The 21127-nt window shown below is 45.3% G+C and overlaps 1 protein-coding gene across 2 annotated transcripts in view; it reads left to right on the forward strand.

The window, feature by feature from the left end:
• The window catches only part of LOC121569188 (DNA nucleotidylexotransferase), a 221706-nt gene that overhangs the window by 129691 nt on the left and 70888 nt on the right, over positions 1–21127 (forward strand). The window contains exons 9-10 of one of the 2 annotated variants that reach the window (XM_041879938.2): positions 6001–6255; positions 7867–7950. In XM_041879938.2, the coding sequence (XP_041735872.1) occupies positions 6001–6255; positions 7867–7950 (339 nt within the window). The remainder of the gene's footprint in view (positions 1–6000; positions 6256–7866; positions 7951–21127) is intronic. The other variant, XM_041879949.2, reaches the window with a different exon arrangement.

Below are 21127 nucleotides of genomic sequence, written 5' to 3' on the forward strand. Positions count from 1 at the left end.
GTCCTTGTTTGTAAGGTGGCATAGAGGGCTGGCTACTGTTGCAAAGTCCTTGATGAACCTCCAGTAGTAAGAAGCTAGGCCAACGAAACTTCTCAACTCAGAGAGGTCATTGGAGGTCACCCAGTGCTGAACCGCTACCACCTTGGCTGGATCAGTTACAACTCCATCTGCCCCGATGAAATGGCCTAGGAACTTGACCTCCCGCTGCAGTAGGTGACACCTCTTGGGAAGGAACATGAGTCCTGCCTACCGGATGGCAAGTAGAACCTCACAAAGATTTGCCAGAGATCCATGCAAGTATATTGCATGCACAAGGAAGTCGTCCAGGTAGACCACACACTTCTTGCGGGGGATCGTGTCCAACACTTGCTCCATAAGACACTCGAAGGTTGGCGGAGCGTTGCAGAGCCCGAAAGGCATCAGGTGACCTGCCACCTTGGCCTGGCTTCAGGGGGCAAGCTCCACTTGCCATAACCGCTGCGGAGGTCAAGGGAACTGAACCATCATGACCCTGTGATGTAGTCCAGTGCATCATCTATTCGCGGGATGGAATAGGAAGTCTTCCTGTTCACATAGTTCAGCTGCCTGTAGTCTGCACAGAAGTGCTATGAGCAGTCCTTCTTCTTGACAAGGACTACGGGGGCCTCCCAAGGGCTGTTGGATGGCTCGATGAACCCTGTCTCTGCCATCTCCCAGATCTTCTGCTCTGCTATCTCTCTCTTTGCCACCGGCAAGCGATGGGGCCACAAACGGATAGGTACTGCGTTGCCAGTATCGATAGAGTGCTGGACCAGACTGGCTCTCTGGCAGTCTTCGTCTCGTGCTGCAAAGACATCCACAAACTCTGCAAGCTGTGCTTCCAACATATCCCGCTGCTCAGGCTCAGGCCTTCCGAACACATCTGCCCTAGTTCACGCACAGCTTGCCAGGTAGCTTCCAAAGGTATGTCCACTGTGCCACTGGTCACCTGCTGGGGAACACTCACATCTTTGGGGGGCTTTAGCTGCTCCTTCTCATCTGGGGGAAGGATCTTTGTGGGGCTGTCTGTCACCAATTCTTGCCGAGTCACCTGCAGCTGCCGGTGTCTTCTTCCACTGCTCCGAAGTCCCATCACGGAGTCTTTCATCTGGAGTTTTTGCATTCCAACATCTAGGCATGCTCCCACTTGACTGAGGGAATCCAACCCTAGGATGCAGTCATCTTGGATATCGGCCAACCAGAACTCGTGCTCCAACGAGACATTGCCGACTCTCACCGATAAAGACCTCCGGCACTTCATGTCCGCGAGCTACCCTGTCACAGTGCAAAGACATACCAAGGTAGGGGTCCAACCCAGAGGGGAAGGGCCCACTGTGTCTGGAAGAACACCTGCCCGAACAAGGGATATCATGGAACCAGTGTCAATCAACGCATGGCAGGCCTCACCGCTGATGCTGCATCGAAGGTAGAGGCCCTGCGTCTGGCCCAAGCGACCAAATTGATTTTCCGGCTCAACGAGCGGGTCAGGTGTCTGGGATGATGTTCCCCTCACTTCATCATCCCCTGGCATTTCCAGTCGACTCAGGGGAAGGCTGAGGGCTTCACAGTGGCGAGCGATGTGGCCTTTCTGGCCACAGGAGAAAGATTATCTCAGGCTGGCGTTGACCTCACAAAGTGGACCATTATGGAGTCCACTGCCGGTGTTCCACCTTGGCATGACAGACCACCTCATCTGAGTCACTCTTGATCTCCACCTCCGTTTCTACCCACCGTGTCCTTGGGGTAACCCGACTCCCTGGGCCCAATATGTTTTCCACTCTTTCAACTTCTTCCAGGGCCTTAGACAGGGGGCAGGGGCGGCCAGCCTCTCTGGTGTCAAGGCCCGGAGGAAGGCATTCTATAGCTAGAGGATGCCAGATATCTCCAGGAGTGATACGTTTTTTTTTTTGTCTTTATCTGTTGTGGTCTAATACTGTATTTTTGCTAGCTAGGGCTATCTACTTTAAGTGCTGCCTTTCTTCTCCCTGTAGGCGTTACAGACGCTCCCCACCCTTTAGCTGCAAACCTTCTCATTTAGTGTACCCTGCATGCACAACACATATGGAATTCCGGCAGTGTTTGGAACTGCAGATCTGCGGTCAAGAACGCAGAGTTCATCTCAGCCTATGCTGCCCTTCAGTTCCTTGACTTTTTTGCCCTGACGGAGACATGGATAACCCCAGAGAACACTGCTACTCCTGCTGCTCTTTCTTCATCTGACTGTGTTTTCTCTCATAGTCCGAGAGCATCTGGTCGTCGTGGTGGTGGCACAGGTCTACTCATTTCTCCCAAGTGAAGATTTTCTATTTTCTCCCTCTCTCACCTGTCCATCTCCTCATTTGAATTCCATGCTGTCACTGTCACTTGTCCACTCAAGCTTAACATTATTGTCATCTATCGCCCACGAGGTGCCCTTGGAGAATTCCTCAATGAGTTTGACACCTTGATAAACTCATTTCCTGACGATGGCTCACCGCTCTTCGTACTTGGCGACTTCAACCTCCTGATGTCTGCCTTCGATTCATTTCTTTCCAATTCTCTTTCCCCTCCTTGACTCTTTTGACCACACCCTTTCCCAATCCCCTCCAACTCACAAGGCAGGCAATATGCTTGATCTCATCTTTACTAGAGGCTGCTCGCCTACTAATCTCACTGCAACCCCCCTCCAGGTCTCTGATCACTACTTTGTTTGCTTTTCTGTCTCCCTTTCCTCCAACCCTAACCACTCAGCCCTACCCAGATGGTCATGCGCCGTCGCAATCTTCACTCTCTCTCTCCCACTACTCTCTCCTCTCTATCCTATCATCTCTCTCTTCTGCTAAATCCTTCTCCATCATGTCTCCTGATTCTGTCTCTTCGACCCTACTCTCCTCCCTTTCCGCATCCTATGACTCGCACTGTCCCCTTTCTTCTCGGCAGGCTCGGGCCTCCCCTTCTCCGCCATGTCTGAGTGACTCATTGCGAGCTAACAGAACAGTGCGAAAATAGAGGAAAACTAAACTATCATCCTTTCACTCCCTCCTCTCTACCTTCTCTTCCTCTGTATCCGCTGCTAAAGCCACTTTCTAACACTCTACATTTCAAGCTTCTGCCTTTAACCCTAGGAAACTATTTTCCACCTTCTCCTCCCTCCTTAATCCTCCGCCACCTCCCTCCTCCCTCTCTGCGGACGACTTTGTCAACCACTTTGAAAAAAAGGTTGACGACATCCTCTACTCTTTCACTCAGCCTATTGAGTCCACTGGTCTCACTCACACAGAACTACCCTACGCCTTGACCTCTTACTCCCATCTCTCTCCAGATGACATCCTGCGCCTCGTCGTCCTACAGGTGGCATGGCGAAGCAGGGAACCTCCACTGGCTTGGAGTGGGCTGTCCTGGTATGAACCCTCCGGTGCAGGATCCATGGCCGACTTGCCTGTTCCTCCCAGGCGCCGCTCATAGTCCTTCCCCCACGTCCATGTGAGAGGAGTGTGTGGGGCCACTGTGCTCAGCTCCTGGAGCATAGTGCCAAGCTCCTCCTCTTCTTCGCCAGCTGCTTCACAGTGTCATCCATGTTGTCAAGGCTTTGGTGTATAGCTATCCCACTTCTGACACCAATGTAACAAAATGGTGGCTATCTTAGCAATGGCACTCTAGTAGGTTCTTTGGTTTCACATGCACTTCCATCAGTCTTATTAAGACTGCAGAACTGGCAGAAAATAAGCTTAATCTTTATTAACAGACTATAAACCTGGCATGACACTTTAAATCACGGTTGTCCCAAAAGAGCTAACTCAAGGCCACGCCTTCAACAAGCCACACCTCCAGATCCTCTAATAGGCTGCAGCAGCTACAATACCTTTCAAATTGTCAGCACAGCTCAAGCAATTTCTATAACTTTCAACACATTAAAATGAATAGAGGAGGCATACCGGAGACGCGTTCGTTGGTAATTGTGGGGAGGTGCACATTCGGGCTGCAGATGGTGGTCGGACTATCGTGGAACGCCGGACTATCGTGTCTCAGTGTCTGCGGACTATGTAAGATTGCGTTATTAAGTATTTAAGTAATTTCACAGCTGCTTTGGCTTCATAATCTACGGTATGTGGAAATGTAGATAGTGAGAATGTATGTAGTATGAATGAGGGAGTTGGAAGCTTTCTATCTGTTCCTATCCTAGTGGGAAGTGAACGGTTACCTGTACAGTAAATGCAGATAGAGAGGGTTTCTGGGGTTCAACGGGTGACATCAGGGGTTTTTTCTCTCAGTTCTGACAACAAGCTGATCGGTGCCTGAAGCTAATTAGAGGAGCTGAGGTGTAAGGGACAAGGGGCAGTGGAAGAGGGACGAGGACAACAACTCTTAGTGCATTCCCCACGTCACTCACTCAGTCCCTCCAATGTAATCAGTTAATGACTCAATCATCACCTCCTCTCCTCCTCTCCCGATGCCCTCTGGGAAACGCTGTCTCTTCTAATGAAGTGGAGAAACGCGGTCAAACAAGACCAGGCAGTACTGGCTCAGTAGTGTTTAATGTCTCTTGATTGACCTCAGTGTCTTGGTTGGACAGGAGGAGCGGTTAGAGCTGCACTTCCTCCTTCAATTATTGCTCTTTAAGGAGAGCCTGGCAGATTAATGGGCAGTAAGAGGAACACAGTATCCCAACAATTACTGTGGGTGCTGGAATTAAATTGACAATTTGTATTGTTAATCACCTTAGCTTCCTGGACTGGGGGAGCTGCATAATCAGCCAGGCCAAAGCCCAGAGGAAATCAATCCTCTTTTTCTTCCTGCTACTGCCTACTCTCCACTATCTACCCCCCTCTCTGATCTCCTCATCTACTCCTCTCCCTCTTTCCCTTTGTCTTATCCAGCCGTATCCTCAATGATTCTCTCCCTATATATCTCTTTATTTTCTGTTGTCCTCCCCAACTCTCTCTCTCTCTCTCTCTCTCTCTCTCTCTCTCTCTCTCTCTCTCTCTCTCTCTCTCTCTCTCTCTCTCTCTCTCTCTCTCTCTCTCTCTCTCTCTCTCTCTCTCTCTCCGTTCCTATCTTTCTGCTAAAAAGTAATGTCTTACTTGGGAGTGATTTTCCGTGGCGTGAAACCGTGTGCCATTGAGTCCGACTGGCCTCCCCATTGTTCGGAGTCTTGAAGGTTGTAATTTAGTTGCAATCTCACAGTTGGCATATTACACTCAGTGGCAGACACACTGTTTTTACCCAACCTTTAGCAAACTGGTGACAATTGTAAACATCTATTTCTAACAGTTCCAGATGTTTTATGTTACTTGGCTTGCCTAACAACCCTCTGATTAAACATGGTTGATCTTCAGGATATTTTGATTTTGTTATTTGCAGAATTCTATGCTTCTACTGCGAGTCTGTATAGAAATCCTACAAACCATTGCAGGCTCTAGATGACAGCATGTGCAAATGCGCAACTACAGTGAGGGAAAAAAGTGTGGTGAAATGAAGAATGCGATCTGCTTCATCGCCTAAGTTGACTGCCGGTATTTACTTAAAAGTAGCTACAAATATTCAAATGTATTAAAAAACTTTAAAGAAATAGTTTCAACGGTATTCAAAAACCATCCCTTTAATATTTAGAAATATCCCAGTATACGGTACAGTGAGGGAAAAAAGTATTTGATCCCCTGCTGATTTTGTACGTTTGCCCACTGACAAAGACATGATCAGTCTATCATTTTAATGGTATGTTTATTTGAACAGTGAGAGACAGAATAACAACAAAAAAATCCAGAAAAATGCATGTCAAAAATGTTATAAATTGATTTGCATTTTAATGAGGAGGGGATCAAATACTTTTTTCCTTCACTGTACATTTTCATAATAACATCCATCAGGCACTGAAGTAAGGTAGCAGCATAAACCAATCCCATTACAAAGTCAATATCTATATTATATTTATAATGTCAATATCTATTTTATTAGTGGTGACAGTGACAATGTCCACATTGATTCATATTCTCTCCCCACAAGGGCATTCTGCTGTACTGTGATCACCAGGGCTCCACGTTTGACGTGAGCAAGCTGCCTAGTTGCAGGTTTGAGGACATGGACCACTTCCAGAAGTGCTTCCTGATCCTGAGGCTGGAGGAGGGCCAGGTGGAGGGGGAGAGAGGGCTGCAGAGGGACCCAGGGGACAGCAGGGGCTGGAGGGCCGTACGGGTGGACCTGGTGGCCCCACCTGTTGACCGCTACGCCTTTGCCCTCCTGGGCTGGACCGGCTCCAAGGTAGGCATGGATCAAATTATTGTGAAATGAATGTGGATGCCAAGACAAACAAAGATACATTGACTAAAATCCTTATTCAATCTTGTTCTAAAGGCAGCTGAGTTTGAATTAGGAAACATTTAATCTGCAAAAAACAAATGATCCAATTCACATGATGATAGCGCTTGACAGAGCAGTCAATAACCAAAAATAAAACATTGATGATGAGAAATGAATAGCTAAACACTAACAGGAAAGATAGCTGGCCAAGCTGGCCTTCATTGTGTTTTCGCTGGTGACTGGCCTTAGTTATGTTTTTGCTGGAGACCAGCCTTTATTGTGTTTTCGCTGGTAACCAGCCTTCGTTGTATTTTTGCCGGTGACCAACCTTCGCTGTGTTTTGGACACTGGTGACCAGCATAAGCCAAAGCAAAACCAGCATCAAGTCACATCATGCTGGCTTGCAAAGTGATGTTTAATTTCATTTACATTTTAGTCATTTAGCAGACACTCTTATCCAGAGTGACTTACAGGAGCAGTGTTAGTGAGACAAGGGCAGATCTTTTTACAAAAAAAGCTATTAAAGAGTAGTTAGAAGGTAAGGGGTTCTTCTACATAGAAGATCATAGGAAATACCAGGACATTGTGTCTATAATACTGTAATAAGTTGCTGTCACAAACTCCAAACTCCACACAGTTGTCACTGATTAGTTGGCTATTAATGTCCCTCTGACCAAACAATTTCTGTACTTACAGCATTCATATAAATTCATTTTTATCAGGTTTTTGCTTTGGCAGACCTTATTTGTTTTATTGACATTTGTCAATAAAACTCATGAATGCAACTGTTCATGTCAAATTGTGTTGTGTTCTACTTGTAGCCCTGGATGTCCAGAAAAGAAAATGGTAAAACACATCATTGTGAGGCTAAATATAAGGGCTGAACATGCAGATACTGTACATTTTAGCCCGCATGTTTGCTGGGAAAAGATGGGCTTATTTCAGGCAAAGTGTGGGCTGCCCTCAACAGAGTGGCGATATCCGAATTGTTGGATGTACCCACTCAGGCTGGATTCCAATAGGAATTAGACATCACTTTGCAAGACTGCATAATGTGATTTGATGCTGTTTTTGCGGGTAACTAAGTTGGTCAGCTGTGTCCAAAACACAACGAAGGCTGGTCGCCAGCAAAAACACAGTGAAGGCTGGTCACCAGCAAAAACAGAGTGAAGGCTGGTCACCAGCAAAAACACAGTGAAGGCTGGTCACCAGCAAAAATACAGCGAAGGCTGGTCACCAGCGTAAATGCAACGAAGGCTAGTCACCAGTGTAAACGCAACGAAGGCTGGTCACTAGATAAAACAAAATGAAGGCTGGTCACCAGTGAAAAGGCAACGAAGGCTGGTCACCAGCGAAAACGCAATGAAGGCTGGTCACCTGTGAATTTACAACGAAGGCTGGTCACCAGCGAAAACACAATGAAGGCTGGTCTATGCATTTTTTGTTTTCAGCAGAGTTACTGTTGGGGAATACAACAAGGGTTGTAAGGTGGCAGGAGGGTGGAGGAAAGGGGGATAAATGAAATAAAAAAGGATAACAAGAGATATGATTATCAATTCTGTTCTTCCACAGCAGTTTGGGAGAGATCTGAGGACATTTGCCCGAAAGGAGAGGCAGATGCTTCTTGACAACCATGCCCTGTATGACAAAACGAAGGTACTGTGTGTTCCCTCATATACAGTGCAACTGATAATACAAGGCTCAACCATTTGTTTTAGACCGGTCTTGTCCCAATGGTGGTGATGCTCAATATATCTTTACCACAGAGGCAATTTTTTTTGTCACCTACAGTATCATGCTGTACTAGTACAAATGTTTAGTTGTCGTATTGGCTCTCTCTCTCTCTCTCGCTCCAAAGTCTAGCCTCCAGAGTGCGTGTTTATGAATCTGGGTGGTGAATTACAGCCCTTGTCCTCGAACGTTATTGGAGGGATTAGGCTTGGGTGTTAGAATGCCTAGGCTGGGAATACACAGACACATTATCTTGAGTTATTTTATAACAATATGTGCCTCCTCTGAGTGAGCAGAAACTAGATATTGACGTGAGGGCAACATTTTTAATTACAGCTCTGCTTGCTCTGAGGAGGCATGATGCACCCCACACACACATGCGCACAGACATAAGGAGGCACGCATACACAAACAGACAAACACACACACATGCACGCCCACATACACACCGGCAGATGCATACACGCACGTAAGCAACACACACACAAACGCACATACACACATACATGCATGTACACACATACACACACAGTCCTGCATAACTAACCGTGTGGGGACACACAATTCAGTCCCATTCAAAATCTTATTTTCCCTAACGTAACCTTAACCCTAACCTTAACCCCAAAACCTAACCTTAACCCTAACCCTAAACATAACCCTAGCTCCTAACCCTAGCCCTAAAACTAACCCTAGGTCCTAACGCTAACCCTAAACCTAATTCTAACCCTAACACTAATTCTAACCTTAACCATAAACCTCTAGAAATAGCATTTGACCTTGTAGGGACTAACAAAATGCCACCAGTTGGTCAATATGTAATTTGTTTACTATTCTTGTGGGGACTTCTGGTCCTCACAAGTATAGTTAAACACGTCCACACACACACACACACACACACACACACACACACACACACACACACACACACACACACACACACACACACACACACACACACACACACTCTAAAGTTAACATCAGCTTTAAGTTATAAGTGAATCAAATCCATCTATTGGTTTCAATATATGAGGTAGAGGCTTGTTAAGGTGACATTAATTGTACTGCGAAGCACAAGGTTCATTTCCAAATGAATTACATTTGCATCTCAGTTTCAGCCAATTGATTGATTGAGAAACTAATATGATAAAAGGCTATTATATCAATGTACATCCCATTATAATTCAAATCACATTATCCCTCACTTGCCCACACAGCAAGACCTAATTACATTCAGTTTAATACATCTTGAATGATAGGGGAAAATGTAGATTTCTGCATAAATAGACATATCCAAAAGTATTTTTTTTTTTTGAGATGGTCGTAAACAATAACTGGTAATGCTGCATAGTTTTAGAAAGGTCTGGAACTCAACTTTTGTTTTATTTTCATAGATTGCTGAGGTCTTGTGTACACCTTTGAGTACACAAGCGCAGTATAAGTATTATGAAAATATAAAAATATGAAAAATATTACATTATTTTTTTCCTATTCAACCAAAGTGGTGCAATAGGGCTTCAAATGATTGAAATGCTTAGTAACAATCAAATTATAAACATCTTACTTTAAAATGTAACCTTTCTTATAACTGTAAAATAAATATGATCATACTTAGTGACGTACAATATTGGTACCATTTCATATAACTGACGACAGAGACTTTTCTTCCAATCATCCTCTGAGCGGTGCTGAGACACCATTCAAATGTGTGCAGACTCGTTACAACAGGGGTGTCAAACTCATTCCATGGAGGGCCTAGTGTCTGAGGGTTTTTGGTTTTTCCTTTCAATTAAGACCTAGACAACAAGGTGAGGGGAGTTCTTTACTAATTAGTGACTTTAATTCATCAATCAATTACAAGGGAGGAGTGAAAACCGGCAGACACTAGGCCCTCCATGGAATGAGTTTGACACAGGTTCTACATGGTCTTATGCTGAGCCACACTGGCTGCGTTACAACTTCAGCTGTAAGCCAAGAGAAAGTGGTCTTGATTAAAGTTAATTATATTATTTTGTATTTTTCCCTGTTGACAGCTATGAATCCATCTGAGAACATCACAGTACTATTGTTGCATCCGCTATATGCAATATACACTATTGCAAGCGCAGTTGTGAGTTTCACAGGCACAGAAAATCGTTACTTTGTCTGGATAGGCCAGAAAATTTGACGTGTCGCTCCCTATGCAAATAATCATTTTCCTGTGTCTGTGAAGCTCACAGCTGAGCTTGCAATAGCACATATGAATCAGAACAACCAGTGCTTTTAGGGAGTGTAAGGCAATTGATGTTGCACCATTTACAGAGCACGTTGTAAACAGAATTATCGGTCGGAACTGGTCCAGAACTGCTCAAAGTCCCATATACTGTATAGAGGACTTAACATCTAAGAGGTTTTAATTCATGACAAATTCCCCTTTGTTTAGATACATGATGTAATGTGTTTTTTTCTCACAAAGGGTTGCTACTATCACTATGTTACTACTGCACTACATGCTAAAGACTATGGCGTGAAGTTGGGGGTAGATATGTTTTGAGTAAGAGTGCTTCATTTTTTGACCACTTAAGGAGCATCTTCAAGTTTATGCTAAAATCCCTCTGAACAAATATTACATAGTGTAAGAGAATGTCACATGAAAAACATAAATATGTTTATTACAGTCCCAGATGACAGTCAGTGCTGAGGTTATGCATACACTTAGCCTTGCTAAGAGCATGGGATCCTGCAACAATGCATCTTGGCTCATTTACATGTACAGGGCAGGGGGAGCATGAGGACAAGCATCTTGAGGAGTGAGCGGAGCAGGACAAGGGCACCAGGCATGTCACCCGACTGACCGACAGTGATACACATTGTCACCACAACGTCCCCATTACTCCCTCCCTGAGGAACGGGGGTCAGGACATAGAGAGAGCAGGGTGGCAGCTTTATGACACATATTATACAGACGCGGCCATCTCAGAGGTTGTTTATTCAAACACAAGGGCAGAGGGAAGCACACTGGCTGTGCAGCGATCTGGGTGCTGGCGGGGACAGGATGATCGGATCACGTACACTTACACTCAAAATTAGATCTGGGGTCAGGTCGGATGAGTGTATGGTTGAGTTTTCGAGTTTGACGAGGAAAGTAGTCGGGAACTTTTTGATTAATTGAGATTAACACACACACACACACAAACCTCACTCACTCAGACTCACTTTGGCACAGCGTGCAGTTTCACTACTAGTTTCAAGGTCAGCAGATTACTTAAAAGGGTACGTTCTGACATTCAACAGTGTGACCCGTTTTTTCATTCAACAGTGTGACCCGTTTTTCAGCTGTCAGCTCGACATTACAGCCATAATTAAGGTAATGAAGATCAATTAAGTGTCTAAGTCGCCGGGCTGCCTCCGACTCCACAGATCTTTGACTATTCCTTCTGTTCTTCTGTTCGATCTAGGCAGGGAGGAGTGGTCCCTCTCTGTCTGGTCCTCGTCACTGCTGCAAAGCCCTCATTAATTGGATGAACGTATGGCCGCCACCACTCAGATAATGGCACTTTTAACTTTTAGCCGTGATAATTGACCAATCTTTTCCCCCCAGAGAGTCGGTGCTCTGCGTCTGACTGGTATCAGGACAAACCGGGGAGATATGGGAATGGGCTGATTGGGAGGGAGGGGGGTTTCAGAGAGAGGGGGGTTACTCGTCGCCACCCGACCATTGAAGACCAAACACGGTCATTTAGAGGACTTCCATCTTGTAATTTGCTTTAAAGAGCTTTCGCTAGATGGATGCACATGACGATGCGCTCTGTCTCACTGTAATATGGAATAGCTTAAAAACATTATGGCTAAACTCAAACTAATTATCCCAATTAAGGAAGGACAAGCCCAGGGGAATAGCCTTGAGAAAGAAATGCAACAGCTTCCAGAGAGAGGGAGTGAATGTCCTGGCGGACAGTTGGACTCACTACACAAACATCACAGCGTTGGAGTACTCTGTATGTTGTCCATATTATGACAGCAGAGAGTCCCAAGGCCTTAGATCAATATAGTACTACTGCAGCTGTATTTAAAGTGTACATTAGCCTAGTCTGCGAGTGAAGTGGGATGTGAGGGCCTGTGTTCTATGGGAGCAGGGAGCAGGGAGTTGGGGTGAGCGTCTGTCCTCTGCTGTTAGGCTGAAGGTGTGGGATAATGAATATGTGTTGTGGGCTTGATGAATGAGAACAAGTGGAGGATTTCATCAGCCCCAGACAGACTGACTCCCTCCCCGATCAGGAGGGCTCTGTTACTTGTCCAACACCTCCTAAACACAGCCCTCTATTGCACGGTGTACCCTTAAAATTCCCTGCATGTGGGAGTATGTGTGTGTGAGGAAGTGCATATGTGACCGACCGGCTCGATTCAGTATTATGTAGCAAAATTTGAAATTGTGTTTTTGACATTGGATAAAAGTAGAGACTCAGAGCTAGAAAATGGTATATCATACACTACAGTTGAGGAACAATGGGAAAGTAATTCTGCTTAGAAAGTTGATAAACTTGTAACCTCCCTTTTGAGAAAATGGCCCTTGAATGTTTTGGTACCTACTGGAGAGCTCTTCTTTTTCTACACCCATTCAGCATCGTCCACACCGCCTTAAGCTTTAGCCCCACCCATCCCTTTAAGGATTCACATGTGAGGCTATGTACTAAACAACCAAAGATTTCAAGACTAAAGGCTGGTTTATACTACGGATGTGTTCATACATTTAATGGAGTGGAGTGCCAGAGTGTGCTCTGGGCGTTCGTAAACTCAGAGCATTGTCAAATTGTCCATTCGTAAATTCTGAGCGTTTCGGTCTCGGAGCATTCAGACCGCACACTGGACGCTCTGGCCGAGGAGTAGGGTTGAGCCGAGCATTCTGACCTAACAACAGCAGTCAAGCACCCAAGCTAACTGGCTAACGTTGGCTAGCTACTTCCAGACACAAATGAGAGAACAGCTCACTCTGACCACTTTACTCGCCCTAGCAGAGCTGGTTAGGCTGTTTTTATGTTATCCAGAGTGTTGGTGACTGCAACTGTGTTGCTGGCAACAATTTAATTATGTTTTTTTGCCAAAACCGGCCATATTCAACGGGTGTTGAGCATTCGTAAATTCTTCAGTTATTCTCTTACACACTCAGACGAGAGTGCTCTGAAATCGGAGTAGATAGCCAGAGCAAATTTACCAGCTATGTCTATCGACAGTTGTCACAGTGACATCATCAAAATTCTATTGAAATAGTTACTTGCATAGTGGAGTCTTTTGTTTAGATATGTAGCTAGATAGCTAAACAATGAACCATAATCCCAACTCATAACGTTACTACCCTGCATGAATCTGCAGGTAGCTAACCAGTCAGGTTCAATGTTAGCTAGCTAACATTAGGCTATAACTAGCAATACAAATGGCTCTGAGATACGAATAATATTACTACACAGATCATACACGTAACGTTAGCTAGCTAGCCAGCCAGCTAACGTTAGCTAGCTAGCTAACAGTACACTTTAACTTGAAATGAAAACGACTTTCTGACTAAATTTGAAACGTGTAATATCTGAAAATGTAGCTAGCTAGACTATCTTACCCATATACATGGATGGACGCTTCTCCCTCTCTGTCACGGATGCCATGGTTGCCCTTAGTTTGAAGACGTAATCCGGAGCCAGGTGTTTTATCCAACAGCCTTCTGTGTGTTCTCTTTTCGACCCCATCTGCATATTCGCAATCAAATGCCAGAATTTTCTACATCTCCTTAGCTATCATACTCTAATTCCACTGATTTCAAAACTCGGTCCTCCAGAAAGTGGAGAGCAACACTTATGTAGTTCTACTACGTGATATCATTAAAAAAAGACTTGTTAGAAAGGATTACCTACACATACTGACCAGCTCATGTTATGGACAGAAGCGTGCTACATGGCAGACCAATCCAAACTAATCTCTCGGCATGTCCAGCCCACTCATTATCTCAGCCAATCATGGCTAGCGGGAAGGTTGCTGTCTTGTTCCATGGATAAACCAACTAGGCTCTTAATTTATTTACAGATGGCAAACAAGTTTGTTATTAAGGCACATGTAAGTTCACATGTTCCAGAAGGTATTTCGGCAAAAAAACGCATTTTGATTTAAAAAAAGGTTTACGTTCAAATGGCGCTCCTCTGAAGTAGTGACGTGTGACATACGCCTAGTTTCCTGAAACGAGTCACGTATGTGTAAAGAACAGTATGTGAGTATTTGTCTGATACAAATGTGTATGCAAATGTATTCTCTACTGTATGTGCTAGTGTGGAAGTATGAATGTGTGCTGCATAAGTAATGTATGTGCATAAAGTGTGGTTATATACTGTATATGTGTGTGTGTGTATATGTGTGTTTGTGTGGTCATACAGTGTGTGTGTGTACATGTTGTGTGTGTGTGTGTGTGTGTGTGTGTGTGTGTGCCTGAACGTGTGGGTGTGGGTGTGTGTACGATCATACTATATGTGTGTGTGTGTGTGTGTGTGGGTGTGTGTGTGTGTGTGTGTGTATGTGTTGTGTGTGTGTGCCTAAACGTGTGGGTGTGGGTGTGTGTACGGTCATACTATATGTGTGTGTGTGTGAAGCAGTATCTCACAGAGGGTAATTACTCAAAAGCCAAGTGTAACAGTGTGATTAATGGCGTGGCGGTCAGGAGGTTTTTGAGTCTGATGTCCTGGCTCTAGCTGTAACAGTGTTGTGATATGAGAGGGGAAATTAATATTCTCTCACCTAAATGTCATGTAAATTGATTGACAGATACATTTCCTCTTATTTAGGCTACTGTATATCCTAATAATTGAACACTATGAAACACTCAATGTTTTCAAAAGTAAAGCAGGGCTGTTTCTGAGCTCAAAACCTGGTGTACTGCATGCAAGGTTAGAGGTATTTCTAAAACACATCACTACATTTTGCCAAAGCTAGTGTTTGAATTTACAATTTACACATTTAATGAACTTCGCACACTGTGAAAATAAAATATTTTGTGACCTAAATTCCCTCAATACGTCACACATTTAGAGGAAATTCTCAGCACCACAATCCAGTCTCACTCCCTCTCTGTTGAGGTCACATCTGTTACAGTTGTAACATTCAGTATCACATATTTCCTTCAGAAACACTAGTCTACAGTGAGTTGTGTATAGAACTGCCTGTCCTATTTCAGTCGTAGCATGTGGAGTATTCACAACTCATCTTCCTCCCCCTCCCCCTCCCTCCTCTCTCCCTCTATCCCTCCATTCCAAACTCCATTCTCAGAGCAGCGGATGAGTAGACAAAACCCGGAGCAATTGCACTGGGCTTTGGGGAGCGGCATTTTTTTATGCTCCCCAGCTGGTGCTTAAAAGCACTGTTTACAGACAGGATGGAAACTGCCTGGAAAGACAGGAAAGCCCTTCACAGAAAGGAGAGTAAAGGCAGGAGAGGATGGGAAGGAAAGGCTCTGGGTGTAATTGTGCGGCTCATGTCACAGCGGCCTTCAGAGCGTCACATATACACCTCTGAGGTGTGACAGACAGACAGACAGACAGACACACAGACAGACAGACAGGTGAAAGGACCAAGGAGGGTGGAATGCCTTTACGCATCATGAGTGGCAGTTTGAGATTTGGAGCGTAAATGTTTTTATATTATTTCGTGGTCCATTTTTTGAGGGGGGGGGGGGATTTGATGTGTGCTTGTGGTTATTTTCTTACTGGAATATTCACTTTCAGACATGGCAACCAGGTTGTGGGCAAAAATAGTATTAGTATACATTTCACATTTACATTTTAGTCATGCAGCATGCACTTTTATCCAAAGCGACTTACAGTAAGTGTGTTCATCTTAAGATAGCTAGGTGAGACAACCACATATCACAGTCGTAAGTACATTTTTCCTCAATACAGAAGTTATCAGCAAAGTCAGTGCTAGTACGAAAAGACAAGTACACAATTTCTTTATGGGGGGGATAAGGTAGGTAGGGTTTCAGTTGTTTTCGGAAGATGGGCAGGGACTCTGCTGTCCTAGCTTCAGGGGGAATCTTGTTCCACCATTGGAGTGCCAGGACAGAGAAGAGCTTTGACTGGGCTGACAAGAAGCTGACCCCCCGTACGGGTGGGACTGCCCAGAGACCAGAGATGGCAGAACGGAGTGCTCGGGTTCAGGTGTAGGGTTTGAGCATATCCTGACGGTAGGGAGGGGCAGTTCCCCTTGCTGCCACGTAGGCAAGGACCATGGTCTTGTAATGAATGCGAGCTTTGACTGGAAGCCAGTGGAATGCGCAGAGGAGCGGGGTGACATGGGTATCAAATGATATACTTTTAAATTTATTTGAGCATACAATATTGCTCAGTATTTGTATTATTTATTTTATAGAGTCTTTTTTGCTCATCTTTATCAAGGATAACAATAATTTTGGTCGTGACTCGTGACTGTAACTTACAATCTCCACTTAAATGACCAACAGTGCCTTTGGAAACTATTCAGACCCCTTGACTTTTTCCACATTTTGTTAGGTTACAGCCTTATTCTAAAATTGATTAAATTGTTTTTTTCCCTCATCAATCTACACAAAATACCCCATAATGACAAAGCAAAAACTGGAATTTAGAAATTTTGACAAATCTATATATATAAAAAAAAAAATGTAAATATCACATTTACATAAGTATTCAGACCCTTTACTCAGTACTTGAAGCACCTTTGGCAGCGATTACAGCCTTGAGTCTTCTTGGGTATGAAGCTACAAGCTTGGCACACATGTATTTGTGGAGTTTCTCCCATTCTTCTCTGCAGATCCTCTCAAGCTCTGTCAGGTTGGATGATGAGTGTTGCTGCACAGCTATTTTCACAGCTATATTCTCCAGAGATCGGGTTCAAGTCCGGGCTCTGGCTGGGCCACTCAAGGACATTCAGAGACTTGTCCCGAAGCCACTCCTGCATTGTCTTGGCTGTGTGCTTAGGGTCGTTGTCCTGTTGGAAGGTGAACCTTCACCCCAGTCTGAGGTCCTGAGCGCTCTGGAGCAGGTTTTCATCAAGGATGTCTCTGTACTTTGCTCCGTTAATCTTTGCCTCGATCCTGACTAGTCTCCCAGTCCCTGCCGCTGAAAAACTGATTGCTCAGTTTGCTTTATTCGTTGAGTTTCTCTAGTCATGGTTTTACACGTTTTGAAATCTCACAGTATCAACTTTGCTGTGCGTTCAAGGCTTCTTTTTACAGTCTATGGCTCCAGGAAACTGTGCACACGGTGATCTGAGCTATCTGATTGTCTAGTGGTAGGCCTATAGGTGCACTTGATTTGTTCTCTGGACCTGCTGGGTAGGCAAAGTTCTACCTTCAGACATATGAAATGGTTCAAAATGAGAACACTTTGCCTTCCCGGCGCTAGAGCTGCTGAATCAAGTGCACCTACCGCCAACAGCGCAAAATGAATTTAAAAAATAGGAACGCAAAGCTTTATCATTTTGACTTTTACAGAAATGTTTGGTGATCGACTAGGAATGCCTTGGAGATCGACTGGTTGGTGACCACTGTTTTACAGGATCAGCCATAGTAGTACGGCGTCCCTGGAGCTAATTAGGGTTATGTGCCTTGCTCAAGTGCACATCGACAGATTTTTCACCTTGTTGGCTCGGGTATTCGAACCAGCAACCTTTCAGTTACTTCACCTTGTCGGCTTGGGCATTTGAACCAGCAACCTTTCAGTTACGGTCCAAACGCTCTAACCGTATTTGTTCAGCTCCTGATAATAATTTTCTCGGACTAACGTCCCTGTGTAAGGGTTAATGATGCTCATTTATCTTTCTTGGGCAGCATGAAATATGCCTCAGACTTCATGGTTGTCAATTTGTTTCGCACTATGACGTTGGCATCATGTCTGTAGCTAAGCATTAGGTTGAAGATGTTTTCTTCCGTTTTCTGTGCCAAAGATGGTGTCTCCCAATCTGGATGGACAGACTGTAGATGTTGTTTCCAAGTAAATAACACATAATATGACTGAGCACACAAGTCCTAGAGCAGCAATCAAAGTTTTGATGGAAGTTGTTGTTGTTGATGACATTTTTGCCCTGTAAAACGGAATAATTTTTTTGCATAATTGGTAACCTTATGCTAAGTCTTTACTCTATACCATAGACCCACAATAAATGAAATTCACAGATGAGTTCAGGAATTGCCTGAATAGTTTTTACAGTACACACACACTCACAATGAAGTAATTATCTTATCTAAAACACTAGAGGCTTGACTGTTCAATGTATTGTAAATCTGCCTTTCTTATGACAGGATGCCTCAAGCAACTCAAATGATCATACAGGTTTATGCCTACATTGTCTTGGAAATCCATGTGCACAGTTGACCAAACCAGACTACCAACTAGAGTCCTGCATCGGGTCGGATACCCACGGTTCCCCGCGCACTTGACCAGGGAAAAAGTCAGCTGGTGGGTGCAATGAGAACATTATTTCAACCCGCAAGTTGGCTCGCAGTTCAGAACAATTATATTGCGGGTGGGAAATGTTTTAAACCAAGATGAAATATTTTGTACAAACCCAGGAGCTTTTGTTGAATTCCATTATACAAGTGGTGAGGCAGACATAGCCTAGGCCAGGGTTCTTCAATTCCGGTCCTGGAGGGCCGAAACACCTCTGTTTTTCATCCTCTCCTTCTAATCAGGGGCTAATTCAGACCTGGGACACCAGGTGAGTGCAATTAATTACCAGGTAGAAATAAAAAACAGAAGTGTTTCAGCCCTCCAGGACCGGAATTGAAGAACCCTGGCCTAGGCCAAGGTTCCCCAACTGGCCCTTCAAGTTTTCTGAGCAATTTATTATGTTAATTGTTGGACATAAAAGACTGTAAAAACACCAGCAAATCAGCTCCAAGTCATTTTAATTTTGGAAAACTGTTCCAAAGGATTCCCACGCGTAATAGAGAGATACTGTATATGTGATAGTATACAAATAGAAGCAAGGTTTGAAATTATTATGTTTTAGTCAAATATTATATATTTGCGGTCACTTTGCAGTATACCATTTTTTTGTAATTATGTTCCGGCCCCCTGACCATCGCTCCAGAAAAATTCAGTTCCGCCACCTGCCAATATGTTGACAAATGTATTTTCCCTGACTCCTAGTTCAAGCGAAAATGGCTAATGTAACAGGATAAATAAAAATAAAGGTTATAATGGTGGAATACACCGTCATGGAAACAGGTGCTGTGCAAGTGAAATCCCCGGTTGGATTTGGGAGTCATTGTGGACAAGGAGGACAACAACCTAGTACATGGGTACAGCCTGCAAAAGTGTATGCCGGTATTTGTTTATGATAATTCAGTTTATTATCAGTTAATTATTACATTAATTCAGGGTTTCTTTCACGTAGACCATACGCAGGCCATATGAAGTTTAAACCTGTGCAGCATTGGAAAATGTTTGAAGAGTGTCAGAGTGCTGTGTGTGGATGAGTGTAGGGAATCAAGCGCAGGAACCAGGATGACTTCAACAGACTTTAGTAAATCCAAAATCAGGTAAAGAGTCGCCAACCCAACCGGGCGGCGCGCACAATTACGCACAAACACAGTGCGGAAAACAAGAAAAAAGCGCACGCAGTGCGAACTCTCGAAAAATGACAACAAACGAGAGAGAACAAACTCCTCTGTGGCAAGCTGACAAAATACAATCACGCATAACACCTGACCCAAACAAACGAAACTAAATAGGGAACATAATCAAACACAAACAAGGGACAGGTGTTACAAAGAGACAAAACCAAACGAACATGAAACATAGAACGGTGGCAGCTAGTACTCCGGAGACGACGACCGCCGAAGCCTGCCCGAACAAGGAAGAGGAGCAGCCTCGGCCGAAACCGTGACAGTACCCCCCTTGACGCGCGGCTCCAGCCGTGCGCCGACCCGGGGCTCGGGGGACGACCCGGACGACGCGGAGCAGGGCGCGCAGGATGACCCCGATGGAACTCGGTCAGCAGGGACTGGTCCAATATGTCCCTCCTTGGCACCCAGCACCGCTCCTCCGGGCTGTACCCCTCCCACTCCACGAGATATTGAAGACCCCCATCCGGCGTCTCGAATCAAGGATGGACCTCACTGTGTACGCCGGAGCCCCTCGATGTCCAACGGGGGCGGAGGAGTCTCCTCTATCTCATACTCCTGGAGTGGACCAGCTACCACCGGCCTGAGGAGAGACACATGGAACGAGGGGTTAATATTCCTATAGTCAATAGGCAGTTCTAACCTGTAACACACCTCGTTCAACCTCCTCAGGACTTTGAATGGCCCCCACAAACCGCCGACCCAGCTTCCCGGCAGGGCAGGCGGAGGGGCAGGTTTCTGGTCGAGAGCCAGACTCGATCTCCAGGTGCGTACACAGGCCCCTCACTGCGGTGGAGATCGGCGCTCGTTTTCTGCCGACGGATGGCCCGCTGCAGATGTACGTGGGCAGCGTTCCATGTTTCCTCCGAGCGCCGTACCCATTCATCCACCGCAGGGGCCTCGATCTGGCTCTCGTGCCAAGGTGCCAGAACCGGCTGGTACCCTAACACACACTGGAAAGGGGTTAGTTGGGTGGAGGAGTGGCGGAGAGAGTTCTGTGCCATTTCCGGCCCACGGAACGTATCTCGCCCACTCTTCCGGCCGGCCCTGGCAATAAGACCTCAGAAACCTACCCACCTCCTGGTTAACACGTTCAACCTGCCCATTACTCTCCGGGTGGTAACCCGAGGTAAGGCTTGCCGAAACCCCCAACCGTTCCATAAACGCTCTCCACACTCTGGAGGTGAACTGGGGGGCCTCGGTCAGACACTATATCCTCGGGTACCCCGTAATGCCGGAAGACATGGGTAAACAGAGCCTCAGCGGTCTGTAGGGCAGTGGGTAGACCCGGCATGGGAAGGAGACGACAGGCCTTCGAGAACCGATCCACAACGACCAGGATGGTAGTATTCCCCTGTGAGGGGGAAGGTCGGTAACAAAATCCACCGAGAGGTGGGACCAGGTCGTTGTGGAATAGGCAGGGGTTGTAGCTTACCCCTGGGCAAATGTCTGGGCGCCTTACACTGGGCACACACCGAACAGGAGGAGACA

Source organism: Coregonus clupeaformis, chromosome 1 (assembly GCF_020615455.1).
Source record: "Coregonus clupeaformis isolate EN_2021a chromosome 1, ASM2061545v1, whole genome shotgun sequence".
Classification (NCBI taxonomy): domain Eukaryota; kingdom Metazoa; phylum Chordata; class Actinopteri; order Salmoniformes; family Salmonidae; genus Coregonus; species Coregonus clupeaformis.